The sequence below is a fragment of the Ornithodoros turicata genome, chromosome 6 (genome assembly GCF_037126465.1).
Source record: "Ornithodoros turicata isolate Travis chromosome 6, ASM3712646v1, whole genome shotgun sequence".
In the NCBI taxonomy this organism is placed as follows: domain Eukaryota; kingdom Metazoa; phylum Arthropoda; class Arachnida; order Ixodida; family Argasidae; genus Ornithodoros; species Ornithodoros turicata.
The window spans coordinates 26,984,133-27,011,649 of NC_088206.1; the positions used below are offsets into that span (position 1 = coordinate 26,984,133).

The window sequence follows — 27,517 nt, forward strand, 5'->3', positions numbered from 1 at the left end:
GCAACATTCTCGGGACCCATCTTCTTGCTCTAACCTTAGACATGTCCAATTTTTCTTGAATAATGCTCCAAACTGCATCCTACTGAGATGCCTGTCTTCTCTGCGATTCGGGACGCCTTCATTCGCCTATCTGCCAAAATCAAGCGTTCCACCTTCCTGCACATTTCTTCAGAAGTCACTTCCCCAGGACGCCCAGTGTGAGGGTCATCTTCAGTCGACTCTCTTCCCCACTTAAACTGATCACTCCAAAATTTCACTTTGTAGTATGAAGGAGCAAACTCCATGTAAACTGCATTCACGCATTCACTTGAAATGCTGTCACTCCGCTAGTTACAGTCGCACTGAACTGAGGCTGCCCATGTAATATCTCAAGACATGTTCCAACATGGGCAGACTTATTTCACCCCGCTCATTACTTCCTTTCATACTGAGATAGAGAAATTATTGAAGGCTCCTCGTACTTTGGATAGTTTGTTTGAGACGGGAGAAACCAGGGTAAAGTCCTCGATCTACTACATGTAAAGTTTCTGTAGAATGCTTTCAGGCTACATTACTATAGTCTATCTAATGTACAGTTAACAGGTTGTTCATGATCATAGTTTAGTTGTCTGGCGACATAAAGACACAGATTATCAACACTGAACACTTAACGGAATTTGGTTCATCCGCAGTTGCCAAGACCTTTGTAAAACTGCTCCATTGAAAACTTGCCAATGTAACCCGGTAGAAAAGATTAACGTGAGCACGAGAGTAGATGTTGATCCATTAGCATGCATGGACTGCGGTTGCTTACTATAATGCAACGAATAATGAGCCATTGTAATACTTTCCGCGCATCAGTTCCCCAGTTTTGCCAGGGCTTCAAATACGCTGCTGTTTTTCCCAACCAGAAATTCCACGAATTTTGTCATCTCACATGCAGCCAGGATCACCTTAGACCAACTCCCACCATTACTTAAAAGTAATCAGACGTGGCCTATCGTCACCGTGGCTGCAGAACAACTGCACGTTTATTGAGTCATATACACGAGCGTGGTGCCCCGCCCCTCGTCCTCTTTCTTAACACCCACCATGCTGCAGTTAGTATTTTTGCAGGCTAACTTAACTTCGTTACTTCTTTTGAGTAACTTACCACCGACTGAGTTGATGATATTAATCTGCAACGCAAAGTGGAGGAGATGCGAAGACTCAGGAGGAAAGAGATGTCTGACAAGTCCGTTGCAGTTTTGGGCAAGGGTCCAAATTACTCGTTTCCTGTTCACCCGTCAAAAGTAGAACATCTGCCTACCATCCATAAAGGTGGTGGCGGCGTGCCTGCTAGACGGCCGTGAACAAGTTATAAAAGCTTGTCTTTGTTCTGTGAGCCAGTATAAAAACCTGCAGCCTATTGGGAGTGTTTCCAAAGACTCAACTTGGAAAGTGAAAAAAGAACTCAAACATAAAGGTTGTATTTCGGTTGAAGTTGACAGAGAGGCGAGGTTTGTCGTCTTCGACCATGATGAGTTCGACAGGTGACGCATGGTGGCTCTGAGCAAGAGCTTCGTCCCCACTGAGAAGTCCCTAGCAAAACAAGAAACCTTGGCGCTCTGTAGGTCTAATGGCACGAGTGGCCTGGTCATTGCTATGGGGAAGACAAAAAAGGATTGCCTTACCATCTTCATCACGGCTAAAACTCACAAAATATACATACCGCTTTGTTCTATCATCACTGAATCAGGATGTTGGCAGTAGTGTGTCGGTAGGTTTAGAAGGCACTTATACAGGGTGCCTCACGTAAGACTGACTAGAATTTTTATAAAAAAGCTACGAGAGTAGCATAGATGTTGTTTTTGCAGTTGAGTTCTACGGCCAGGCAGACATCTTCTGGAAGAGAGTACCGCCTAATTACCTGAAATTAATTACAGAGCTGCTCGTGAATAATGGCACACAATTTTTAGACGCAAAAGGCCTGTGCTGGGAGTTCAGCCAACGTTCAAAGAAAGCCCCAATGATCTTTGAGTTGTTTATGTTCAAACTGATAAAAGAGGGCATCGCTGCGTCTGCTTTAAAATCCTCGATCCTCTGATCCTGCAATCATCTCATGGGCTGCAGCTTTGCTCGTCACCGTCTCTATGGAGCCAAGTTCCCCATGCACAGGGTCATGTCCGATACGCGATTCCGTCCGGTTCCGATACGTGAAGGTGCTGGCCGCACAAAAGGGACCCATCGCCCAGTTGTCAGTCTCTATGTGCATGGTTTTAGGCACAGGCTAAAGAGGATAGCTGCCAGCTTTGGCACTGAGGTGGTGTTTTGCAGCACAAACAAATTGTCCGGGTTGTCGAAAAAGGTAAACAGTACAAAGACTGCTCCCTGCGAGATTAAGCACCGCCAGCAACATAGAGAGTGCTTCCAGAATGTGGTGTACGATATTCCCATGTAAAGCAAGGCTGTTTATGTGGGTCAGACTGGCCGGTGTGTGAATGACTGTTTCCGCAAGAACGACAGGTCACTGAACAGTTCGGTACAGTGCCACGTTGAGGGATGTGGTTGTCATGTACTATTCGGTGACACTTCCGTTGTGAGCTGCTTCAAAGAGCTGCGAGCAGGGAAAATCTGGGAAAAATTCAGGATTAATCAAGCAGGCAAGAGATGCATTAGCCACCCTTTGATCCACCTCTCCAAAGACAAACTTCTCTTCCTGGAAGGTGTGGGACCCAGATTCGCTCCTCGATGCCTCCCCCCACCCCCTTATATTTTTGTGCTCCCTTTTCTGTTCCTTACCTGTACCTCAGGTAGCGTATATATAGTTTGTAAGGTGGCAGACGTGACAGAAGGCTTTGATGCACGTGTGGTCGCAAATGCGTTAAAAAAATATCAGCGGAGTACAATGTGCCTGGTGAAAAATGGTTTGCTGGCCGGAGATTCATGAACAAAAGCGTGAGCTTACAGTGCCACTAGAGGCTTTAAAAAAGATATATTTTATTTCGTATTATCAATATTGCTCAAGGACTCAGTATGCAAGACATGAATGCCGTCAGAGAACATTACAGGCTTCCACAAATTTTTTAAAGAAGCAAAACAAAAAAAATTTGATTTTCCAATAGTAGGTGATGCCACTGACGCCCTCCTTGCTACAGTGTGGAAATTGGATGAAAATTGACCTTCGGGTTGCCAGATGAATTGCAGGTTGCACACCCTGACATTATACTTCTCAAAACTATAAATAAATTTTATGATATACTTCCGTTTCATATTGAGAAACAATATTTTGGGAGAATACAGTGACAGCCCCGTGGATTGCTACGGCATAAATGCATTAAGATTATGAAGACATGAGATATAGTTAGGGTCTTGTGTTTTTGAGGTTTTATGTTTTTTAAAAATGAGTTTTTATTTTAGGAGCCGTAAAACAGGGTGAAATCGTGCAATATCGGGTAGAAAGGGCACATTTTTGGGTGGAAAATAAAAAAAGAGCACTTCTCGCTTCAGCAATTAAACACTGCCGATGCAATACAATCCCAAACTATGATTCCACCCATATTATGATATGGGTAGAGTTTCCGAGCCAAGACAATGTAGTTGCGGGCGCAGTTGACGCGCAGAATTAGATCCAGATCCCGTACCGTGAAAACACCACCAAACATCCCCCCCCCCCCCCCCCCCCGAATAAAAAAAATACTGGCGGCACTCATGGCAGTGCATAGTCTCCAGTGCTAATATCGTTGGCTGAATTGGCACTTTGCCAAGTTAGTTTTCAAGCTTTTTTGGGTTTTCCCTTAAGTGATGATCATACAAATCGGGAGGTAAAGTGGGTTTGACACTAAAACGCAAGGCCCTAGATATAGTTCATAGACATAAGATATAGACATAGGCATTCAAAGGTATAGTAGACATATGACATTGATCCAATGCTGTTAAGCCCTAACACCACACCCACTCAGGAAATGACAAAAATTGTAGTGTAGAGAATTGGAGAATAGTGTCTCAATATGACGCTACACTCCTTTTCTGACTTATGGCGTACACATAGTAAGATCGGCAAGGACCAATTCTGCAACGCAGCTTATTTGCCCCCTGTTCATCACTGTTGAAAACGTGGGCATGTGGTATATACAGATTCTTTCTGTTAATGACTTTATTTCAGCTCTCTGGGACCTCTGCGTCTTGGAGGGCTTGAAGGCATGCATCATCAAGGTCATCTGCAAAGTCCATATCTTCCTTTTTCCTGTTGGATTCAGAGCACTTATTATCTCGTGCTTGTCTACTGCGTTCGAAGTATTCATTGGGGTGACTAATAACCATGGCTTCGGGGTTTTGACCACCATGAGTCACACTGAACACTGTAGTACAAGCAAGCTGGTAGTGGCCACTTTCCACCTGCTGCATAACCTGAAAAGAGACAATATTAATGTTGCTATGAATGGAAATTGTAGTACAACAAACACTAGAGCCTACAAAATGCGATGTCTTGTACAATTGAGTAATAAGGTTCAATAAGTATGTTGTTCACATTCACAAAATTTTAGGCAGAATCCGTCGTCTACTTGTCTAACGCTGCACAGCATAGTTTGTCAATGGGTGGAATGCAACAGAGAATTTGTTCTCAATGTAATTTCTGCGTACCACTGCAATGAATTTTGTGCAGCATTGGATGTCATGCAAAGTGGGGAGGTGTTCAAGCTGAAAAGTTGAGGTTGTTCAGGCACACCACACTTTCCTTCCTTATAAATACTTTTCATTTGTGTCTCAATTATACTAGCCCCACATTCTGAAGCCTCGCAGGTCAGGAGCCGTCGGTATTTCAAACAGGGACTGTTTTCTCAAGTGGGCAATTTTATTCGAATAGATCATTTTCAGTGAAAATAGAGATAAATTACTCTTCAATTCATTTTACTGTTAATTCCAATTATGACTCCCCGGTGATAAGTCAAGAAGAGGCAAGGTTATACACAAAGCATCTAGGCTGTGAAAGGGCAGTGCCATGGATCGATTCCCATCTGGGAACTGGTATGCATGTTTAGCTTCAATGTCATACAGCCTTTAAAAGTTAAGCAGTGCATATAGGGCATCCCTTGAGAGGTGAACATAGATTTAATAACTTGGGACTTATACTAAGTGGTTTTAATCATTTGCAAATTTGGACAGAGAGTCCAGGGTTTTTCCCCTGGTCTTTCCACCCCCACAGAATTGCAACATACACCTTGCGCATACCCATGGGACGGGTGTTTGGAGAATAGTTTGCAGGGCTTCAATTTTGCAATACGTGTCACTGTGGTTGTACGATGGAGCTTTTCTTGTTCAGAGTGCCGGAAGTCTGAGTGTCTCTTAAAGGCGCTAAGATAAATTGTGAGCAATGAGCCACATCGACCCTGCAAAGTGGATTTGCAGTGGAGTCCAGTGCTCATACTTTTTATTACCAGCACCAGTATTTCTCTTCACTTTAATTTTCATGAAAAATTGCAAATGCAAAATTGTGAGAAATATGTCAAAAATAAAAAGTACCACTCTTAATACTTTGTTTAATGTTTTAACAGAATATGAATACATATATTTAGTGCCTGAAGTATTCTGGAAATATTTTTTTCTAAATACAGGGAGTCAAAATCGTGTAAATAAAAATGTGCTCTAAATTCATGCAAATTCAGGTAGAAAAACTTCCAGTACGCTAAATTAATGGAGAAATCGGACTCTGTTACTCAAACGAACTGTACTGGTTTGGTACAAACGGTGATGTAATTGTGTTTGCTGGCCAAACAAGCTAGTGCGCATTTCTACAGACGTTTCAGTCAGGACAATTTGCCGGGTAAAAATCCTGTCCTCTTGCTGGGTAAAAATCGGGTTTCACCCCAAAGAGGCAACCTTCAATACGGGGTGCAAATTCGGGCAAGAATCGGGTTAAACCCTAACGCTTCAGGCTCTATGAATATTGCGTGCATATGGAAATGTGAGGCTATTACTATTTTGTAGCACTTACGTACTGCACATTAATGTCACTAATTATAAAATTAACTCAGTAAACAACTAATGCTCAAAAACAAAGTTAATTAGCTATATGATGCACCAACTACACAAATACTGAAAACTTGAAATGCATTGGATATCAGTTTGAGTCAGTTATCAGTTGCGTGATATGTGACATGTTAGTAAACTCTGACTTAAATGAGCAGGGACGTGACACTAAACGTGGCTCGAAGCCCTCTTTCATTTGTCGGGCTGTCCATCAGAAGCTACCATGCAAAATACTTTTGCTGTGAGGTGTATTTTCACTGCACAAAGAAATTTATAAAAACACTCGGAGAAAGCTTCCTCAATATTCTTGCGCGATGTCGGAAATTCCCCATACCCGTGTTTCTTCCTTCTCAGCTCACGCGTTTACACCCAGTGTGATAGTCTACATCACGAGTCACATGATCGGCCACGCCAGCGTGGTTGCTCATGTCATGAGGTACCCCCTCCTCCTTTCCTCACTCACTCTTTTACACGCTCTTTGAAAGAGTGGAGGACTTTTTAAAGATATGCAGAACAGAGGTCCCACTTTAAAGCCATGAAGAAGACAGAGAGACACGGACACAGAAGACGACACACGTAAGTTCTCAGACTCAGCAATAATTTATTGGTCCATCTCAACTTAAAAGCTAAAAAATCTTCGAAGGGGTGCGAGAGGGATAAAAGACGCATTACTAACTACGTTTCCCCTAGTGGCGATCTCCAAGGATTCCCAAAACAACCTTCGGTGTGCGTAGCGTTCCCTAGCTAGCCTGCACCCTTTCCCTTGTTCCACTTTAAAGCCCCTAGCTGTCAACGGCGGAAAATTATAACATTTCCGCGAAGTGTGACTCACAAATCCGCGGGCAACAGAAAACAAGCAAAAAAATGTTGCAGCATTTTCCCAATATCGTACACCGGCTCGTCCTGCATACTTTTCCAGCTTTTCAAAACTTTTCAACGCGCAAAGAAAATCAGACAAGACTTTGACAATTTCTCTCTGGGTGTTCCTGTTCTTTTGACACCGCACATTCAGCCATCGTGTAAGTGCAAGCTGTATCAATCGCGTCAAGCACTGGAGTCGTAAGAGGCTTACTTCTTGAAGGTTGTGGCCAGTGACACCTTCAGACTGTAGCTTAGCTTTAAGCTGAGGTCGGCTCCAATGCACAAACGGGCAACCTGCAGAGAATAAGCCGTGAGCGGAGTTTTTTTCGAGAGCTCAACTCACCATGGCAGTCCGTTGGACCCGGTATAGCTGCCGTAATGATGGATGTACAGCCGAAAGGTGTGTAGTTTGCGCGACGACCCTCACGACCATAGCTGTGTCGTACATTATAGCTGTACTTCTTGTCAAACTGTAAGCACAAAAAATACTTGCGCACTTGATCTTTTCTATAAATTACAAGGTTCCAGAAAGCATTTTTATTTACATTTTATCTCTGAAAAATCTATAGGCTGGTACTATACAGCGTGTTTCTGTTTTATCCTTTAAGGCTTTTTAGCATTAAAGCAACCTGTCTGTGGGTTATGGTAAAACATACAAATATAAATAATAATAATTAGTATGCGTCACCATTCCGCAAGTCGGCTTCACCTAACGCATAGGCCAGAAACGAAGACACCAAAGCGTTACGATCGGCCTCTTTTACTGACAGTAATAGAAAATGAACAGTCACTGTCTATTTTCTTGCCTCAATTTTTATTTTGGTTTAATTCTTTTGATACAAATTTTTTCCACGACTGTCCTTGCGTTTGCTGACCAAGAGCGAGGGAGGCTTCGCCTCCTGGATGCTGGCCAATAGGAGGACGCGGAGGGCAGGCACTTCCCAAGCCTCTGTTCTCGCCTAAGAGTTGGCGCAGCGTTACCATCGTTTCGAGTGTCGGACCTCGTACGCTCCGTACTGCCTGCCCACAAGAAGCAGGTCGCACAGTCGAGGCCCACGAATTCCAACCGCGCCTCACCAACGTGAAGAAGTCATCTAGTTGGACAAATACTAGGAGGATGAACACCTGTTCTCTCTCTCCCCGCCTTTTATGACCCCCGCGGAACCGTCATCTATATGGTGCCGAGCGCGCTGCGTCGGAATGAGAAACGCTATCAAAGAGTTCGCAATTCAACGTTTGCTTGCGAAACTTCGTTGTAAAGGTAGCGAATTTCGGCCTACCGACTTCAAAATCACTTCGTTATTTCGGTACATTCATTATAATATAATATAATATAATACATAATATAATTCGTTGAATCCTATGGGTGCCTGACCAGACCACGAAAAACGTTCGTTATAACTGTCTTTTCATTATAAAGGCGTTCGTTGTAAAGGAGTTTGACTGTACTCCTATATTATCATTAATTATAAATGAGAAGAGAGAAAGAAAGTATTGCTACACACATTGTCAGCCCCGACGTGTTGCGCAAATTCTTCTCTCCAGAAACGTAGGGCTTCCTCTAGAGAAAGACCTATTCCCTTAAGGAAGAGGCCGTACTGAAGACGGCCCCCGTGCCGCAAATGGTGATTTTTGCGTAACACTTCGTGCATTGCCTTCATGCACAATGGGAACGATTCCTTGCAGAGCTGTGGAGAAAAGGTGAGGACTGTTAAGCATGGTACAGAAACACAGAAGGCATCAGGCACACCCATATCCAGGACTGCAAGAGGACTTTATGCTCTACTAGCCATTCCAGGTTGTCACAATTATGAACTCTGGTATAGGTAACTTGCTTACAACTCCTGTGTTAGACAAATTTAAAGTTTTATTTTTTACCCATAGAGAAGGGCCTGCTGCAACATGTCTGTTCAATATGGATTCTACTCTAGAAAAGGCTTAAAAGTTTGGCTGGTTTGTACTGTGTACTAAAATCACACACAATGTACACAGAGCTGTGTTGTGTTGCTGTTTCAATGTGTGTCTGTTGTCCTTTTTGTTACAGGCACTGAGGGTTTCATCAATTTTAGAACCGTAATGCATAGCCGCTGATACAAATAAGAATGCATTTTTACCTTTAAATAGTAAAATGAATTCTCTAACCTTAAAAAGAAATACCAGAAAATAGTGTTACATCTTTGTGGTCACGTAGCCACTTTTATCAATGCGGCCAGAGATATTGTTTATCAACAATATTCATTACATTTGTTTCTGCATGCAACTTGTACCTCACGCTGACAAGTGCTCAGAGAAAGACTAAGGCAGAGCTACATTCCTCCAGCTTTCGGTTGCATTTCCCTATTCCTATGCACCTTGGGTGTCTAGCGAACTGTCTTGTCATACCTGTTTCATCGTACAAAATAGGTACCTCTGATTCGGCAAAGGAGGAGGAAGCATTGCGATCTCTGTCAAATCATTGTACTATGATATGTGTAACAAGCTAGAAGTGCAGTGCTAGCAATCAAGCATGAAACGTTTTTCAACACCTTCTGATGAGTTGCTCATGCATCGACTCTAAATGTCTGACATTCACTCACTTGGTCTATCATGTCTGCAGTGACACCTGCAGCAGAACCCAGACGAAAGCCACCACCTCCTCGTGCTCGCTCTATAGCAGATGAAAGCTGTCGCAACCGCTCATCTTCCTGAAGCCCTGGTAATCTCCTCACAGTGTTCTGGAAAATGTCACTGCATTCTTATCTCTCCTGGGAACAAACTGTGTCTGCTACAAAAAGGTGTAGTTTTATGTGTAAGAAAGGAAACCGGATCAAAGGACTGGTCTGACATGACACCTGGGCGTTGAATTTGTTATTCTATGTTGCCAAGGTACTACTACAGTACTATGGAAACCCAGCTTTCTATACCCAGTACATATTTCGGTTCTGACAACATAAACAGACACCACGTTTTAGAACTATTCATACTGAGCAACCTTTGCAATGTGCAGTAGTCAGTGAGGGTAACTGACTAATAACACTTGAAGTAGTGCTATGCAGTATTTTATGATGTTAATTCAAACTAAACTGTCAATGAAATTTAGGCAACTACTTGTACACTTAGCGAGACTCTTAGGAATATGAGGGATGGCACAGAAATCTAGCCCTTGAGACGTACAGTCTTTACGATAAGGTGCGTCAAGAACACATAGATGTCGTGTTAAACCTCTCTACAATACACTTCTACCTGAAAGCTAGAAAACAGCAGTGTCCTCGTCAGATAGTGTGTCGGGGGCCTGCCTCCAGGGAAAAGATTAGACTCTGGAAGATGCCCTTGCACAGCACTACCAAACATGAAAGAAACTTACTGCAAGCATTCGTGAAAGATGGTCCCTGAAACGCGCAGCTGTCACACTGAGGAGTCCTCCTCGTGGCAGGTAGGCATAGCCCGCATGTAAGTAAACTGCTCTCTCTGAAACCAGCTCTAGAGCCTCTGTGAATGGCACCTGCAGACAGCAAGACAGGTCAACCAATCAGTATGGTTTTGAGAACATCTCCGACGAAGCAACAGCTTTTCCTTAAATGGATACAAAATAATTTTTCGGACCTTTCTAGGCATGTGCGAATAATGATGTTAAAACCAAAGTGAATAGGAAGCGAATAGTTATACAAGCTAATCAAATACAAAGCCGCACAACTGCACTGGTTACACACGCAGCACATGCATGGATATAAACATGTGTACATCATGATAGAATAGTTAGGAAGCAAGCAAGCTGGTGATAAAGATCCACACTGAAGAACCCCTGAGACGAAACATTTACATGACTGTTCAAACTGTGTTCCCTTGTGGCCAGCGACTGCGGTCTTAGAAAGGGAAAGTGAAGAGATTGTTGAAGGAGACTCTTTCTATTATGTCCTCTGGAAAAAGCCCGGCTTTAGGGAAGTTGTGCGTTTCCTTCTCTCCCACTTGATGCTTTAAATATCCGAGTCTTGTAATAAACTTTCAGCTGTGTTTCAAACTTCATTGTGTTTGTCACCCTTTTCCGTGTCCCTCATCTCGGAGTCCTTCAGTATGGGTGTACATCATGTATACGTCAGAGATTCAGATCAGAATATGAAGTAGCGCTCAGTTTGTTTTACGCACTCTCTTGTACTGTTTTCAGCCTTGCGCATGCAACTTGGGAACTATTCTAATATATTTGGTTCCGTCGTCAGGCAAGCGACGTTGGAAACATGTAAGCAGCGCAGCGCCGAGTGGACACGCATGATATTTTTGCTCAATGCATCATCTGGAAGGTGTTCGCATCCGATCCACTTCCGCCAAGCATCAGCACACACTATTCGTGGGTTTGTTTGAGTTTGATTTGCAATTTTCTGGCGCAAAGATATCTGGGATCATATTCGTTGGTTTGTAGTAGCTTTCCTCCTGTGGGACAGTGAAAATGTCACTTTGCAGTATACGCGGTCAAATACGGTAAGTCCTATGTTGATTTTTAGGAGCGATGAAAAGCTGTACGACCTTATAGCACAAATGGAAAGGTGCATTGCCTTGTAAATTGTGTCCATATCAGAGCCATCTGATAAAGTGTCTAACAAATGCTGCATCAATGAAGCTTTCTGTTCAGCAGAAATCTGAAATTGACAAAGTACGACACATTAGTGGCATAGTCTGTCTTGGCTGCTACAGCTTAGTTTCTCCAGGGAATATCCACTACTCTGTGTACCTCACTGCAAAAACACTATGACACATTGACAATTCTGGAGGAAATTAAACTGACAAAGCTCGCCATGTAACATCCTATCATCATAATCAGGTTATTGAAAATGTTCTCTCACCCTCTCTTCTAGGATAAGACCTTTTTATGGTTGTTGTAATTCAGGCAAAAAAGTGAGGTATTATTATTCTGTCTGTTCGCCACAGTGACATGCAAACAGCCTGTGCACTGTGGACACTATGGTACTGTATGCAAACAAAGCGTTCAACTGGATTGCACTGAACTGGACAGCCTCATGCATGCTCATACACAGGCAGTTTTTTTTTTTAGCTGCACCTGATTTTTAAAAAAAGCTACGAGAGCAGCAGTACCGTTCCTGCAGTTGACTTATACAGCCAGGCGGACATTCTCTTGAAGAGAGTATGTAACTACAAGGTGACTAATTACCTATAATTCGTTAATTATTAATTCTTTAATTAGGGGCTTTTGGGCAAAAGTGAGATGGCAGGATGGGAGACATTCCTCGTTGAAAGCGTTGGACTCAGGCAAGAGACAACCAGACATGCGCTGGGGCTGCTACAAAAGCAATCATTTTTTAAATTTTAAACCCTGAAATGAGCATGTACATTTAAATATTCATTGCCAAATTTTGCAATGGAAAAGAGCTGAAAATCGAAACCGTACAGGTCAGGAGTGCAGGGAGGACAGTGCTCATTTCACGTCAGAGGGCCATGTGCTTTGGAGCGATGGAGATGATTGGCGTAGGTGCTGATCAGCTGGAAAGATCGACTGCTCTGTGGCTCAGATAAACCTCCGACAGCAAAGGTCATGAGCTCAGAGGCGTGCAGTTTTGGTTCATTTGCATAGCAAAATTCAGCAATGAATATTTCAACGTACGTGCTTGTTTCAAGATTTCAAAAAATAGAATGCCTTTCAATGAGGGTTGTCTCCTATTCTGCTCTCTCTCTTTTGCCCCAAAGCCCAAAATGAATGAGTTAATTAATGTGCTTTAGGTAATTACAGTTATCTTGTCGTTACATACTCTCTTCCAAAGGATGTCTGCCTGACCTCTACTGTAAAAACAGGTTCCATACTGCTCTCATCAATTTTTAAAAACCTGTTGCCGGTAAAATAAAAAAGAGGAGCCTGTTGTAGTTGCCCTCTTTGTGTTGTATTTGTTTGCACTCTGCGATACTTTGCGTCATTTCAATTTTTAATTTAATCTTCAATCAGACTTTGAGCACTCGTTTCATCACTGTTTCACATCTGCCAGTCCATTATTATAGTGTTAATTAATGTTATTATTAGTCCATTATTCTAGTGTTAGTTAATAATTCAGTATGTTTTTATGCCAGAAGAGTGCTGCTTGGCATGAAAATAAAATTCTTCAGATACAAGGAAATGATTAGTGTTCCGCATTTTCAGCATTTGTTCCGCATTTTCAGCACTTGTTCCTGGGGAGATTCGGCGGGTGTTTTTTGGCATGTATACGCATTGCCAAATTCAGATATTTTTGGCATTTTAAAACTTTTGCGCCAAATAGATGCCAAAAGAATCGGCAGCTATAATGAGTCATGGAACCAGGACAGCTTAGTAAGAGGACATTGAGAACACTAATAATTTCTTTTCCATGATAGGCAAGCCTGAGCGATGGGCAAGACACGTAAACAAACACAAACAATGTTTGTGTTTGTTTACGTGTCTTGCCCATCGCCCAGGCTTGCCTATCATGGAATTTGTCCACCAGCTAGCCGGCATTTACGCCATTCTGTAAATAATTTATTTTCCTTTGTTGTAGAGTTCCACGTGTACTTGAACCCCTTAGACCCAGGAATAAAAGTGTCGCAAGTGAATGTTTTTCCCTGAACTGAAGGCCAGCTGATTCGCAGAGCAGTATTCCCCGCATTCCACCTGCAAATGAGGTGAAGGAAAAACGAAAATGTAACGCTCAGAAGGAAAAAAAAAAAAAAAATTCAATCGTGCACCAGCATTTTTGGCATGTAGCACCATATGCAAGAGAGCAATTTGGAGTTTTTCGGAATGTGTCGAATTTCCAGGAAAATATTCGGCGGGTGTTTTTCGGCAAATGCTGAAAACACGGAACGCTGGAAATGATTCCAGGTATCTTATTACAGAAAACCACTGAGTGCTACCTGAGGTTACACATACAGGGAAACTACAACAAGCTCAATTTCTCAACAAGCTCAACTTTTTTTATTACTTTTATTGGTGTACCTGCAGCCTTACTCACTCTGCATCACAATGCCCAATAGGTACTCACCGGCTGATACTCAGGGCATATTGCTTGCAGAAATGCCTTTGTATTGGATGCAGTCTCATTCTGGAAGCGAAATCGGAACAGCTCTACCTCTTGGTTGATAAACCACTGCCGTAACTCGTGTCTGAAATTTGCAAAGAAAAGATATCTTAAACTACTCATGTACTGCCTGTTTTACCGAGGGTTAGGGCGCGGAAGCTTGAGACAAAAGGTTGAAAATAATCGTAAGAAACAACAGAAAAACTAGAAAATATCAGAAAACGGTTTTGGTAAGACGGGGCATACCACGAATGTTTTCTGATTCACGTAAAAGAAGATGAACATAAAACTCACGACCGACAGAAGATCAGCTGTAGTATAAAATGAGATGTATTGTCTCTGCTACGCAGTGATGGGGCCTGCATAAACGCAAACTATCAGGGAACTATTGACAGGCTATGTGCACAACCTCTGTTGAATAGGAAAGCCAGGAACCACCCTCGCACTGACTTCACAAAAGCACGTACTGTTTCAATGTAGGATTTCAGCTTTTGTTTTCGGAGTTCTTCCTTGATAGCACTTGCATAGTCTTGGGATGAACGACTAAATTTTACTCCAGCGTCTTCAAACACCTTCAGTACTGCAAGAGGAAGCGCCTGAGTTACCTCTTGAAGTACAAGTGGTTTTTCTACTGCAGCGTTGAACACAACTGAACTGTATTTCGACGTCACCTTTCAATCTCTCCATAGCAAGTTCCTCCACCTCTTCGAGTGACATTTGTTCCACTGGCGGAGAGCAGTAAAATTGCAAAACTGTTCCCCCATGAACTTTATCCAACGTAGGGCCTGCATCAACGTGCCTTTTTCTTCGACTACCTGAAAATTGCATAGCAAAACCTTCCCACCTTCCGATGCGAACGATTTCGCGCCAAATAACGACTAACTTTTGGATTGCACACTGGATTGGATGCTTATCGTGCCTGCCAAAGCACGGCTTAGAGCCGACTTGGCTGTGTAGTGTCCTTTTTTTTTTTTTTTTTCTACATCAAAACGGTTCTGTCTAAAAAAAAAACACGTAGCAATGTTTATAATACCCTTTTTATTTTCTTTACCTTGGTCATTTTCGAAGTTATAGTGGTCGTAGTCTAATAATAAAATACCGGATTTGAATGGATTGGATTTAGATGGATTGTTATGGCATTTCCTTTTCCGGTTTCTCCTTTTCATCTGCGGTTACTGTTGGTAGGTGCATTTACGTAGAGTTCTGTCAGAAATCTAGTTGCATCGAGATATTTAACCAATGGTGGCTTTCTATGTAATTTGTCACAAAACCTCTCAACGACAGACTACAATATTCTCGCAAGAGTGCGTGCTCCATGTCGGTAACTAATGATACTGTTCCTTTTCAGCTACCGTAACGCAAGAGTGCCATGGCAAAAACCAAGAATCACACGAATCACAATCAAAGTAAGTGATATTTTTCGTCATTTTTATTGACTGTTGGCGATGAACTTGCTTGCCACTTTTCAGACCGCAAGGACCACAGAAATGGCATAAAGAGGCCCAGAAGGAACCTCAAGCTATCCATGAGAGGGGTAAGTTGGCTGACATTATGCCTTAAGTGAGACAATTTTTCTACAAATTTGTGCAGCGCTTTGCGTATAATAGGCATTTCAGACTGTATCCTCCTCGGGCGGCTAACTGTTGCGACTTGATTCATACTACCTATTTCGATCACGAATTTGTAAATCTAACAGCGAGTTTTTACCGACAACAACATACCGTGCATCCCCACACACTTCTACAAAATGCACAAGTTTAGTGGTCTACGAGAAACAAACACTTCAAAACAGATCATCCAGTTCTGGCACAATGCACTGATAAGATTATTATACAAACTGAATTTTTTTTTCAAAACATCCATCTACTGTCGCTTTGCCCTAACAGAGCAACATACGACGGTGATTTCAACCTTGTCAATATCACAAAATGACACACAGTCAGATACTGTGGGGTTCGCTTCCTTCCATCCGTACCACGTTGGGGTTTATCCACACCTCTGCCTTACTGTCATTGTTGTCCCTAGCTATACTCAAGCTGCTCTCAGGTGTTACCGTGGTGACTGTGATGTCAGTCAGTTTGGATGCGTTTCATTGCAAGGGCAGGAAGAAGCAAGATGCTGAAGATAGTTAGGAAGCAACCTGAAAGACTTGCTAGTCTCGTGTACGGTACAAATATTTCACTCTATGCGCTTGCCGAGTACAAGATGTCTTCTCCGGATACTCGTGGAGACATTATAGGAGTCTTTCTTGCTTCTTTTGAAACTAATCTATCGAGAGATTCACATGAAATTGTTGCAAAACAGGCATGTTTCGTGTGATTAGCAAGGAGGGATGCCAAGCTGGATTACACTGTTGTACTTGGCCCTAACAACAGTGCCTCTATAGAAATGGTAGTACAGGCTACTTTAAGTAGAACTGCCATGCTCAATGATTTGCAGGAAAGGACCGTAAAAGAAAGTAACAATACATATTAAAAATGGGGACATGGCAAGCACGATTGTCTGGGTTAGGTTGCATGATATGACAGGAACCAGGTTTTGAAGTGGTGACTTGTCATGTGCAGCATCTCTACAGTGGACAACATTTGTTAAGTGCGGAGGCTAAGTGTGAGTTCTGGGTGGGAGAGGCAGGTGGAGCATGGTTTCTACAATTTGAGGATTTGGGGAAGCATGTTACGTTCAGCTCTATCTATTACAGTGAACCCTCGTTAATATGACCCCCGATAACCTGACATACGCGCTTTACGACCATACTCCTAGGGAATAATGCAGTAAAACCTCTGCAAATCACCCCCCCCCCCCCCCCCCCCGCCCGTTAATATGACAATTCCGCATTATGACCAAAATTTTCGGGAACGACCATGGTCATAATAACGAGGGTTCACTGTATTTACTTCTTAGCTCACACCTTTAATCTTCTACAATGCTGCTGCCATTTCGACATCTTAACTGCTCTGTCCTTTGATATTCACGCATAGGCTTAGTACCTGTCCTTCAAATGCACCAAGTGTCCTCGACCATTCCTGTTTGAATGTGTCGAACTGCAACAGGTGCAACAGTAACACTTGCGCAGGCAGAGGTGTTACCACTGTCTAGTACATTGACAATGGTGTTGTTGACTGCGTACATGTATTTATGAAACCTGCCTTGCGTAGGAGTGCATTGTAAACAGATGGGAAGAGTGGAATAACTGTCATCTTCTACAATGTCGAAGGAATATATAGTGCAACACTGCTTTGATGTAGTGAGGAGTGGACACATTTCCATTATCCTTTCCACACGGCTGACCATTAGTGCAGCAAGGAGACGTTCATACGGGCATAAACGTTTTTGCTTACACAAGAAATTTTGGAACCAGAGATTTTGTATATCGAAAGTAGTTGAAGCACTTGCTTTCCATATTGCTGTTTCATAATTAGCTTGGTACCCAGCCATAAACTAGAAGTGGAGAATGCAGTGTTTGTTGACTTTGACAGATGGATCCAAAGTTTGTGAAGAACCTACGATTTGCACGCAAGCACAATGCCAAAGGGCTCAAGAAGCAGCGCAGGGAAGCTGCAGCCAAGCTTAAGGCACAGGCACCTTTGGACAGCAAATAGCTTGTAATAAAACTGGTTTAATTGTGTAATTTGTCATTCGTTTTTTTACATACAGAGTTCATTCAGAGCATTCTTCATATAGAGTCCTGCAATGAGGTCGTGAATAGTGGTATTTTGTATTGCATCACCTGGCAAACACAAGGCTGGTAGTTGTGCTGCCGCTCTTTCCTTGAAATACCATGGTACGAGCAGGAAGCAAGGCCACAATTTGCAGTGCTGGAAAAACAAATGGCAGAATTGACTTGTTAGCAGAATGAAAGCCTTGTCAAAATGACAAAAAAAAAAAAAAAAGTGGTTGCATGCTTATCCCTATGGACATGCAGAGAGACTGCCTCGAGTTCCACTCTAATGGCGAAAAAGAGTTTGCAACAAGACTGTTAAAATAGGGAAGCTTCAACCTCAATTTGTTAAAGCCTACAAGCAAAAGTATGAATTAACAGAATGGCAGACCAGCCAAAGCTTAAAACATTGCCTGACCCACTCTTGTGGTGCAACAGACCCCTGTTTATCCGGACTTTACCATTGCCAGCGAAAATGTCTGGACAGTGGGGCATCCGGATAGGTGAAACAATATTTTGAGCTATCCATGAGGCTCGTATATTATTTCATAATGCATACGAAAACTCGTTTGTTCAGAATTACTATGAGCATACTATAAGTTCTCCTAAGCTCTTAGTTGTGGCACTAACTTGGGGAACATTTTTTTTTTTTTGTTCAAAACACGCCAAAGCAGTTCTGAGTGCATTTCCTGCCTCTTGGAGTGTCACCGGACACTGTTCTTCAGCGTCATCTGATTCACAGCTTTCGTCATTGCAACCCATAATATCATGTCCGTCGACATTGAGGTACTCGTGAACTGTGTCGTTGTCCACAGCTTCCGACCTGTTTCTGGATCTGAGAACGCAGCTCTGCAAAAAAAAAAAAAAAAAACAGTCCTCATCGTCCAGTGGATCAGCGTGGCTTAGTCCTTCTAGACTGCCAGTGTAGTTCCAGCAGTTCATGACCGTGGTCTGGGAGACACTTTGCCATGCACGATGCACCACATGAATCCCTTCAAGCATGTTAACAGTGAGCTCTGCAGTTTGCTCGAGAAAAAGAGACACCAAATCTGCAATATGCCGACTCGAAGGATCGAATTATGCCTGCGTCCAAAGGCTGAAGGCGGCTGGTTGTGTTCTTGGGAAGAAAGCATAATTCTCAGTTTGTAACCCCCAATCCAGGTGTGTTGTGGCACGAAGCATTGTCCAGCACCAACATGGCATGGCGCCCCTGAAATCTAAGGTCCCTGTCCAGTTTTATGACCATTTTAAAAATAGCAGTGGTCATCCAGGCTTTTCTGTTGTGGAAATAATCATGGTACACACTGGAATAAAATACGCTTCATCAGATCTCAAACCTGTTGCAACCACACAGCCTTATCCTCCAAGGTGAGGTCGTTAATGTTTATGTCACTGTAAAACTGGATGTGGCCATGCTGTTTGTTTTCCTCGTTTATCTCTGACTATGATGCCCTTTTTAAATGCAATTTTGTGCGTGACATCTCCACGCAGCTCATATGTTTCCTGTTTCTTCATATTTAATTGTTTCCCCTCATTGGTTGGCTGACCCTTCTCCTCCTCAAAAACATGCCTGCCACTGAGGCTCTGGTGGTTGCTTCCATGGGTTGTGTTGTGCAAAAGGAGCTGGTAATGCTGCTGGAGTCATGGCACATTAAATATGCATGGAAATATGAATTATATACCAATATTTACATTGCAAAGTTGAGAATGTGTGAGTGAGTTGAACTGAACTCAAGTCCATGCATAACTGTGAAATGCAAAACTTTATATTGTTTTGTGGCACCATTAATGTCACACTTCGAACAGGCATTATTGTTCTTTTGCTATTAGTCAATTTTTGCTCTCTTTATAACCTTCACCAAAGTTATCAATGTAAGAGGTGCTTTTTCCTCTGTAACTTTCAAAATACTCTATCATTTTTGGGAACAGGGAACCCTGCATTGAGAACAAAAAGTGAGCTTGACTGCATAATGTATCATTGGGAGTTACTATGAGCACTATAACGTGTGCAAGGTACATTATGTCACCCAAGTAAAGGTTACACATTTGCTACCACATTGGAAACTCTAGCGGTGGTTGTATGGCATGCATTCTGTGAAATGCTAGATGTAAAAAAAAAAAAAATCAGGCAAATGTTAACCAGATTTTAATACTGCAGCATTTTTATGGTATGCAAAGTTTATGACTCTTTTGCAACCAACAGAGCAACACAGTACATAATATCGTGTTTTTATTCTGTTGTGGTTGCTAGAGTCAAGGGGCAACTGCACTTGGTGTGTGTGTTCCCACGTATATGTTCCAAACCCGCAAGTTCAAAAAGACGTACGTGCAAAAAACAGTTCCAGCTCCTGTTGGGTCCAGTTACAAGATGTAATGAGAAAATGTCCCTTTGGCTTGAGTAGGCGCAGCAGCGTGTTCTTGTACTTTGCACGCTTGGTAGTTGGGTCTTTTGGGGAGAGGCTTATGGCATCGTAGGTCCCTGCAGAACAGTGGATGAAGCAGGTTATAACAATCCTTGAAGGAGTTCAAATTACAAATATGACATCTAAATGCATGAGAAACTGAACAAGCATGTGGCATCAGCTCCTGAAACACTTGTCTTCCACCTGACAGGGGAAATACTGCAGGTATGAAAGAGCTCTGCTTCAAGTATACTTCCACACCAGTACAAGTTTCTCATAAGTAGGGTGCAGATTTGCCTTCAGATGCCAGATTCATTATCATTAACTTATTTGTTGTTGTTGCCCGCAGATGCATATTTTGTCTCAACATGGTTTCATATCTGGATTATGCAAAAACACTTTTGGTCACGGTTTGGGTTTGGGCTATGGTGCATATAAATGCATATTTTGCACGTTTTGGTATACTCTGCATGAAAAAGCACATATAGTGCATATTTTGCCATATTTCGAGATGGCAAGGTGCAAGGGCTTACGTCTTCATTTTTATGAAGTTTTTGTTGGCTTTGGGAAGGTTTCCGGTCCTCTTTCCTGAGAATTTCAGTCAGTATAGAATATTTTCGATAGTTTGGGAGGATGTGATGTTCAGCCCTGAAGTTCTAGAAGCGCTTTTGCCTGTTTTCTTTTTGTGCCGGGCCGTTGGGGTTTCAGTGTGCGTGTACAAGCTATGGAAAGTGCTTTGTATTTATAGTATAGGTATCAGTTGTCAGTACTCATCCAATCGGTGCTCAGTGTTTGTGTTTCTTAGTGCTGTATATTTGTATTTCACACATTACCGCCAAGTCCAGCTTTATAATACAGTTCTTTGCAACTGCACCCTGCAAGTGCAGTTTTGGGTAGGACACTCAACACTGCCACTTGCCTTTATCCAAGACAATATCATACTGATGTGCGAGACAGCGCTCACTGGGTCCAAGTATATCACCAACCTACAAGGAGCAAAACAGTTGCGTACAATGAAATTACCTGTCTCCCTTTTGCGGTGTCTCACCTCAAATACCACAGAGCTTCCTTTCGGTGCTGCCTCCTTTGCCAAGGCCACAGCCTGCGGCACGTAATCTACTCCTGTCAGGTTTGCATAACCCTTTGTGGCCTTTAAAGGTGGACAAAACGCTTGTTTGCAGTGGTAGATTAAGATTAAAATTACGTATTACAAAAACAATTAACCAGGTAAAAGATCATAGTCATCCTGCACTTTTCCTCAGTCATCCTTTGTCCAATGTCAGATAACTATCACATGCACTATCACTGTCTATCATGCTTTGCACAAGAGAAAAGCCCTTCCACAGATAACAGAAACAGGAGTAGCAAAGGCCTCCTACGTGGAAAGCTTTGTTTGCCACAGAGGTCCTGTGGTTATTACCATGGGCAGCAGAACAGCTTTCGCCAAAGCAGTCCCTTTGTCTTAGCCACACCTCCCATGGCATGATGGTGGTGCATCATCAATGTATCAGTATTGGAGGAACTCAACAAAAATATTGCTAATATGCATGCCAATGATGAGCAAAATATGTTAGATGAACTCCTATCATAGATTATCCTACTTACAACACAGCCCCTGAATGTACTAATGTACTCCACCACTGTATACACGTCACCAACTTTAAGGTTGGGTGAACTGCAGCTACCCTAGGCCTAGCAAAGGGCCATAGAGGGCTGTATTTTGAGCTGGCATTTGTGGGCTGCTGGAGGCTGATATATTGCCCATTCAATGTTGATTAATTTGTGTAAGTAATTATTTGCTTCATGACGTTGACCAATTATCAAGACAGATGCCTTGCACCTGCGTGTGATATGAAATGATGTTACATTAATACTTCACACTTTAAAGGAGCATGGAAAAGACCTGGAAAAACATTTGCCAGGAGGTGTAGAGATTTGGATTAAGAGCCTTGGGATACATCTTCGCAGAAAAAGTAAGTGTGCAGCGTGCAATCTTGGCACACAAGGGGACTTTCGATCTTGCAGGTCAGAAAAGTTGCTTGTTCATATAAGGTTACAAAAAAATGCAGCGAAGCCTCACACTATGGACACCTCTCCTAGACGTTCCCCTACTGCGGAGAGCTGGGTTTCCTCTTGTGTACGGACACCCTCCTTTCAGTGGACAAGAACCATGGTCCCATGGGTGTTTATACTAGAGAGGTTTCAAGTGCAATCCACGCTCCTTTAAAAAGATGATTTTGATGAACACTTTGTGATTTTGTGCATCATCTTTTTCGATATTCATCCCTCCAAATAGCAACATCACGTGCAATTCATATTTTTCAATGTCTAAAAACCAATAGAAAATCTATGACTGCAGGTTAACAATGCTGAAGCAGGATGCAGCAGTCTACTTAGCAAGTCAGTTCCCCCCTCTCCCCACTTCCAAGAAGAAAAAAAAAGAAATAAAGGAAAAGAAAGTATCTTCCATACATGAAGCATCAAACTGGACTTTACAATGACACTCACCAACAGGTGCAGCAGGTGTCCATTACCGCATCCGAGTTCCAAGATGGAGGCATGTTTGTCACTATTACTTTCCAGCCATGACAGCAGTCTTCGTTCACTGTCCTCCCCAAACCTTCAACAATGAACACTGCTGAGGAAAGAACACTTTGAACTGCCATCAGGGCTCCAAAGGTCTTTTTCATGGGAGTTTTACTCAATCCAAGGCATGAACATACATACTGCTGCATACAACACAGATAAATGCAGCATACATTACATTTGGCACGTGAACCACAACTGAAGATGCGAAAGGACAAACAACCTAAAGATGGAGGAACTCAAGAGAACGCAGACTCATCATAAGAAGAGGACCAATAATCACAGACAGCTAAGAGGACAAGGCTAGCACCCTACTAACTTGATGTCCATAAACAGTCAGTGTGAGTATGTGTAAAGGATAGAACAGAAAGCATTCTGAGAAGGCAAAGGCAGTTTCTTGTGTACACCCACGTTTACACAACATATAAAAACACTGGACCATTATGATCTGGGCAGGGTCTCTACTGTGACATGCTTCAAGAAAAAGCAAAACACACACACACACACACACACAAAAAAAAACGCATAAGAAATAAAAGCACACAGCAGAGACAAACGTTTCGGGTGATCAAAAGTGAGCGTGTACAAGCGTTAGCACAGAATCTTGAACCATCCTGAGCGGGATAAATAACACCATGTTTGTCACTGGTTGTCATTCAACAAAACTACTGGGGAAAATGCTTATTCACATAAGGGTTTCCAGTTGGTTGTACTCACCACACTTCCCCCACATCGCCATGTTCGGAATAGTTTTGCAGTTCTTGAATGTAAGTGGCCTCCCAGCTGAAACGCCAAAACAATACAATAGTCGCTTCGATGCTGTATGGTGGAGACATTTAAAATGATCAAAGGTGAACGTGTACAACATGCAATACAGAACTGTCCGAGAGGGATGAATAGCACTGTGCTCAGAGCTGTACATGTTACCCAAAAAAAGTAACTGAATACGTTACTTGTTCCTTCGAAAAAAAAAAGTAACCAAGTACGTTACTCGTTACTAAGAAATAAAAGGAACGCGTTCTCGTTACTCGGAAGTAACAAGTTACTTTTATACGTCACATTTGCAGCAGAAATACAGAAAAACCACAGAAATACTAAAGCATGACCGGCTTTATTTTCCTCACGTCATCCATGAATTGTATTTCAATAGCAATTGATACTCGAAACTGGCATCTGATAAGCTAGTTCGCTTCCTCGTAAATATGTCAGCGCCGAGCTGAAGAGCCGCTCCACTGACGTGCTTGAAGGGACCGCTGTATTCACCCTGAGGAAGAGTTCGTGGACGCAAGGGAAGTTTTCTTTCATCCTCGACAGGGGGTAGTCCTCCTCGATGCGCAAGAACCTCGTGAGCTCGGAGTCTTCAGCAGTTTTCATCATACGACTCTGACGTGTGAATGCGAAGACATCGTCTGTGCTGGAGCTCGTTGTGGTCGTTGTGGCTCGTGCTGATGTCGCACAGCTCTTTTTTCAGCATCTCAGTTACAATCTCTCGGCGGGTAGTGTCGGTCAGCCAGGAAACCTTGCAAGGAGGAGCTCCTTGTCTTCCATGAGGTGTCCAAACCTGCGAAAAGTGAGCGGTATAAAAAACACTCCAAAAACATGCGTCCCATGTATAATGCATATAAAGAACCTTCACAGAAATATATAACACTGACACCCGAGTCTGACCATTAAATCTGACGACGAAAATTCACTAAAACAGCTTATAATTAGAACCTCAAGTTTTCGGGAAATATTTTTTTCGAAATTCGGGGGGTAAAAATCGGGTAAATAAACGTGTGCACTAGATTCACGCGAATTTGGGTGGAAAAACTTCCAGTATGCTAAATTCGGGGAGAAATCGGGCTCAGCTACTCAAACTAACTGTAGTGGTTTGGTACAAACGGTGATGTAACTGCATTTGCTGCCAAACAATTAAGTTAGCGCCTTCCTACAGATGTCCCAGTGAAGGCAAATTCGGTGAAGAGTCGGGTAAAACCTGAAACATTCAGGCTCTACTCATAATCCAGCAGGCAGCCGTTTACCTCCTCTGAATGCCATCGAGAAGGGCAGTGATGAGTGGCCCATAGAACCGCAGCCCTTTCATTGCTTCGTACTGTAGTCGCTGAGTTACGACGGATACGGTTGGAAGTAGGTAGCCGACGAACATGTCTTTGTCGCCCTGAAGGATGTCGAGCGCTGTGCACAGAGGCTGCATTACCTGTACGAGGGTAGAAACCAGATACTTGACAGGGTGCTAATGCCAGGTATAAGAGGAAGGGTACAAAGAATGCACTACACCTTACCTTACAATACTCTTCAATAAATTTAGTGTCTGTGCTCCGCTGCAGCACGGGAACGTTGAGCCTTTGGCAGAGTCCGTTGATATCTTTGCCCTCGTCAATGACACGAATGATACAGTCCAGTGAATCATAGAGTGAGTTCCACCGCCTTGATACGGGTCTTCGCAAGTACCGGACGCAAAAACCTTTTACAACGTCCGCGGCGCGCGCAGATTGGTCTTGTTTGCTCCACAGTGCCGAACATTTCTTGAAAACACCTTCGGACACTTTCCTGTAGTACGGATCCATTTCGGCTCTCGAGGCATCCGCCGTTGCGATCAGGTTAAAAGTGTGCGCCGCGCACCGTTGGTGGTGTGGTAGACTGAGTCCTGTGTCGCCTTCGTCCAGCAAAGTATGAAGTTCTCTTTCCTCTCTGTTCGGTACCTCACAGTGCGCAAATGCATCGTCTGTGTCAAGTCCAAAACACCTGCGACAGGAGACAGAAAGAATGTCAACACGCTAAACATGAAAACAACAACAACTTTATTTCGGGATGATGGGTGGGGAGTTTCATCGACGCGGGCGATACTCTACCCCATTGCTGGAGGTGATGCAGGAAATGAAATAATGAGCTAAACATGAATGGTACATAGTTGTAACGTAAAATTCCACTAACCGAAATGCTTTGACGAAGTTCGAGCCGTTATCGGTGACAACCTTGGTCACTTTTCTGTGAAGCCCATATGCTTCGAGGATGCTGTTCATGGTCTCAGCGAGCTTGTCGTAAGCCACGCTCCCAACCATGCGACAGCAAGCTAAAGTTGCGATCTTTCGTTGCAAATTTTCCGTTTCAAGCCCGAGCGTCATGACACCAAGGAAGTGCCTTCAATACCGAGGAAAGTATTGGATATATGAAGATACAAATTATGAGCTAGTATTTACCTGTGATGTGGAGACCAGCAGTCAGCAGTTACTGTCACGTACTGCTCAGTCCGAAAAGTGTCTTGCATCCGCTGCTTCAGCTCCGTGAACCTGTCCTCAATTCTTGTGGGCAGCATTCTACGTGTAAGCACTTTCTTCTTTGGTGCAGCACATTGCAGAATGGCATAGGCCCTGGTCATTGATCTGCATTTGCTTGAACGCGGGCTCTGTGCCTGTAGAGGGTTCAGCCTTCCGTTTTTTGTTCACAACCCCATCAAAGATTGCTGATCTTGTTGGATGGATTGCCTGCAAAGCACAGCACGTATGAAGTCAAAAAGGTTATGTGTCCTTGCACAGCAAACGAACAAAGGCAGTCACGGTAATTGTTCATTAAAACAAAATAATAATGAAGAGAAAAAGTTTGATGATGCTTACCTTCACAAGCTTCTTCAAATTTGAGTAGGACGTACTCCAAATGCTGATGCATTTTACCTTCGGAAGGCATAGCAGACACGAAAAAACACAAATTCCCGTTGGCTTTAGTCTCCTTGACTTCGAATGTGTCGCTTAACGCAGGCCAAGGTGACGTTGTTGACTCTGCCATCCTACTAACAAGCATCAGTGGGCGCTGCAGCCAGGCCCAGCGTTTTTTTTAAATCGGCTTGCGACCGAGGGAGAAAAACAAACGAATAGCATGCAAACAATACAACTAACATCCATTTACCCCACCCCTTCGCTGCCTACTGGTACAGTTGAAGAATGAAGGATTCCAAGGAATAACAAGAAAGGGTGACCAGTAAACGGGATTTTGAGGACGAAACCGGCAATCGTTCACAAGACTGCCTTCACATTGTCAACGACACGCGTCCCAGTGAGAAAGCCCATGAAAAGGACACAAAGGCAACCTGCTAAAGCGCTCTAAGCGCAGTGATCTCTTCCAAAGAACAACAAAAATTACATATTGAGTATTCTGAAACACTGTGGACCTAAGGGAATGATAAAGGTGTGTTCTGGTATTTTGTCTCCCCTGGAGGTTTTTCCACGGGTCGGGTGGGTGAGAGGGGGTGGCACGTGCATCAACGGCGTGGAATGCCGTCATGCGTGCAGGGAAACCGACCGCTAGCAGCCGTGGTTGATGGCAGTGAGACAAAAAGAAAAAAAGAGAGAGAGAGAAAAGAAAAAAAGGAACGGGTAACTCGCAGTAACGCGTTACCAATTTTTGTAACTAAGTACGTTACTAGTTACATTTTTTTAAAAGTAATTTCGTCGTTACTTAGTTACCAGAAATAGTAACGCGTTACGTACAGCTCTGACTGTGCTGAACGCCCGAAGAGTGCGTACATACATTGCACTAGTCGTCGGTGCATATGCATCAATTCGCCCAAATTTCCATTAGCGCAGTGTTGATCACAAGCTGTTAACCTCGCTTCTTTCATATTGCTTATGTTTCTTTACGGATTCTGCGCTTCTCTGTCCGTCTTAATTATCACACTGAAATGCAAACCAAGGAACACCTACTATTCCTTAGTTCCAAGAGTGGATGGACCGAGACATTCCTCCTCGGTATTATTGTCCATTGCAGATCGAGAAAAACACTGAAAGGTAACTCAGTTATAACTCATTGGTCCCGAATACATGGTGGGGGTCCAAAAGGAGCGGCTCTTCTCTCCACTGGATTGTGCACTGGATGGATGGATGGATACTGTCGCTTTTCCCTTTGTAGCGGGCGGTAGCTTGCGCCACCTAGCCTAGAAAGACACATTGCATTATTCTCGATCGCAGAAAAGTCAGAAAAAAGTTCCGGGCGGTTCCGGGCTCGAAGCACTGATC

General features: G+C 43.1%; 4 protein-coding genes across 4 annotated transcripts; 1 reads left to right on the plus strand and 3 right to left on the minus strand.

The window, feature by feature from the left end:
• Nucleotides 1-4,081: 4,081 nt before the first annotated feature.
• On the minus strand, nucleotides 4,082-14,811 carry LOC135396478 (DNA primase large subunit-like). The gene is made up of 11 exons (XM_064627468.1): nucleotides 14,531-14,811; nucleotides 14,327-14,439; nucleotides 14,154-14,218; nucleotides 13,824-13,944; nucleotides 11,376-11,459; nucleotides 10,193-10,330; nucleotides 9,426-9,563; nucleotides 8,355-8,537; nucleotides 7,193-7,319; nucleotides 7,061-7,143; nucleotides 4,082-4,368 (listed from the first exon to the last, which is right to left on the minus strand). The coding sequence occupies exons 1-11, from the start codon at nucleotides 14,685-14,687 to the stop codon at nucleotides 4,120-4,122; spliced, it is 1,458 nt and encodes a 485-aa protein (XP_064483538.1). The 5' UTR covers nucleotides 14,688-14,811; the 3' UTR covers nucleotides 4,082-4,119.
• A 191-nt stretch (nucleotides 14,812-15,002) lies between these two features.
• On the plus strand, nucleotides 15,003-17,487 carry LOC135396481 (uncharacterized). The gene is made up of 4 exons (XM_064627470.1): nucleotides 15,003-15,040; nucleotides 15,208-15,265; nucleotides 15,329-15,393; nucleotides 17,336-17,487. The coding sequence occupies exons 2-4, from the start codon at nucleotides 15,229-15,231 to the stop codon at nucleotides 17,456-17,458; spliced, it is 225 nt and encodes a 74-aa protein (XP_064483540.1). The 5' UTR covers nucleotides 15,003-15,040; nucleotides 15,208-15,228; the 3' UTR covers nucleotides 17,459-17,487.
• LOC135396479 (EEF1A lysine methyltransferase 2-like) lies at nucleotides 17,456-27,373 on the minus strand. Its single transcript, XM_064627469.1, has 7 exons — nucleotides 27,206-27,373; nucleotides 23,223-23,288; nucleotides 22,428-22,539; nucleotides 20,968-21,069; nucleotides 20,839-20,905; nucleotides 19,844-19,996; nucleotides 17,456-17,674 (listed from the first exon to the last, which is right to left on the minus strand). Exons 1-7 carry the CDS (start codon nucleotides 27,262-27,264, stop codon nucleotides 17,583-17,585), a joined length of 651 nt encoding a protein of 216 aa, XP_064483539.1. The 5' UTR covers nucleotides 27,265-27,373; the 3' UTR covers nucleotides 17,456-17,582.
• LOC135396477 (uncharacterized) lies at nucleotides 23,598-27,146 on the minus strand. The gene is made up of 5 exons (XM_064627467.1): nucleotides 25,709-27,146; nucleotides 25,443-25,649; nucleotides 24,791-25,253; nucleotides 24,530-24,705; nucleotides 23,598-24,066 (listed from the first exon to the last, which is right to left on the minus strand). The coding sequence occupies exons 1-5, from the start codon at nucleotides 25,885-25,887 to the stop codon at nucleotides 24,012-24,014; spliced, it is 1,080 nt and encodes a 359-aa protein (XP_064483537.1). The 5' UTR covers nucleotides 25,888-27,146; the 3' UTR covers nucleotides 23,598-24,011.
• Nucleotides 27,374-27,517: the final 144 nt, after the last annotated feature.

What these genes read in the sequence shown, in the direction of transcription:
- LOC135396478 (XM_064627468.1), bottom strand. Translation starts at nt 14,687, where the DNA reads ATGCAATTTTCAGGTAGTCGAAGAAAAAGGCACGTTGATGCAGGCCCT. An exon ending in TGAAATCCTACATTGAAACA is followed by an intron (nt 14,219 to 14,326) that starts GTACGTGCTTTT and finishes GCGTTTATGCAG; the next exon opens with GCCCCATCACTGCGTAGCAG. An exon ending in CAGCTGATCTTCTGTCGGTC is followed by an intron (nt 13,945 to 14,153) that starts GTGAGTTTTATG and finishes TGCAAATTTCAG; the next exon opens with ACACGAGTTACGGCAGTGGT.
- LOC135396481 (XM_064627470.1), top strand. Translation starts at nt 15,229, where the DNA reads ATGGCAAAAACCAAGAATCACACGAATCACAATCAAA. An exon ending in TCACACGAATCACAATCAAA is followed by an intron (nt 15,266 to 15,328) that starts GTAAGTGATATT and finishes GCCACTTTTCAG; the next exon opens with ACCGCAAGGACCACAGAAAT. An exon ending in TCAAGCTATCCATGAGAGGG is followed by an intron (nt 15,394 to 17,335) that starts GTAAGTTGGCTG and finishes TGACTTTGACAG; the next exon opens with ATGGATCCAAAGTTTGTGAA.
- LOC135396477 (XM_064627467.1), bottom strand. Translation starts at nt 25,887, where the DNA reads ATGACCAGGGCCTATGCCATTCTGCAATGTGCTGCACCAAAGAAGAAA. An exon ending in TGCTGGTCTCCACATCACAG is followed by an intron (nt 25,650 to 25,708) that starts GTAAATACTAGC and finishes TCGGTATTGAAG; the next exon opens with GCACTTCCTTGGTGTCATGA. An exon ending in AACTTCGTCAAAGCATTTCG is followed by an intron (nt 25,254 to 25,442) that starts GTTAGTGGAATT and finishes CTCCTGTCGCAG; the next exon opens with GTGTTTTGGACTTGACACAG.
- LOC135396479 (XM_064627469.1), bottom strand. Translation starts at nt 27,264, where the DNA reads ATGGACAATAATACCGAGGAGGAATGTCTCGGTCCATCCACTCTTGGA. An exon ending in GACACCTGCTGCACCTGTTG is followed by an intron (nt 21,070 to 22,427) that starts GTGAGTGTCATT and finishes CCACCTTTAAAG; the next exon opens with GCCACAAAGGGTTATGCAAA. An exon ending in GAAGCTCTGTGGTATTTGAG is followed by an intron (nt 20,906 to 20,967) that starts GTGAGACACCGC and finishes TGCTCCTTGTAG; the next exon opens with GTTGGTGATATACTTGGACC.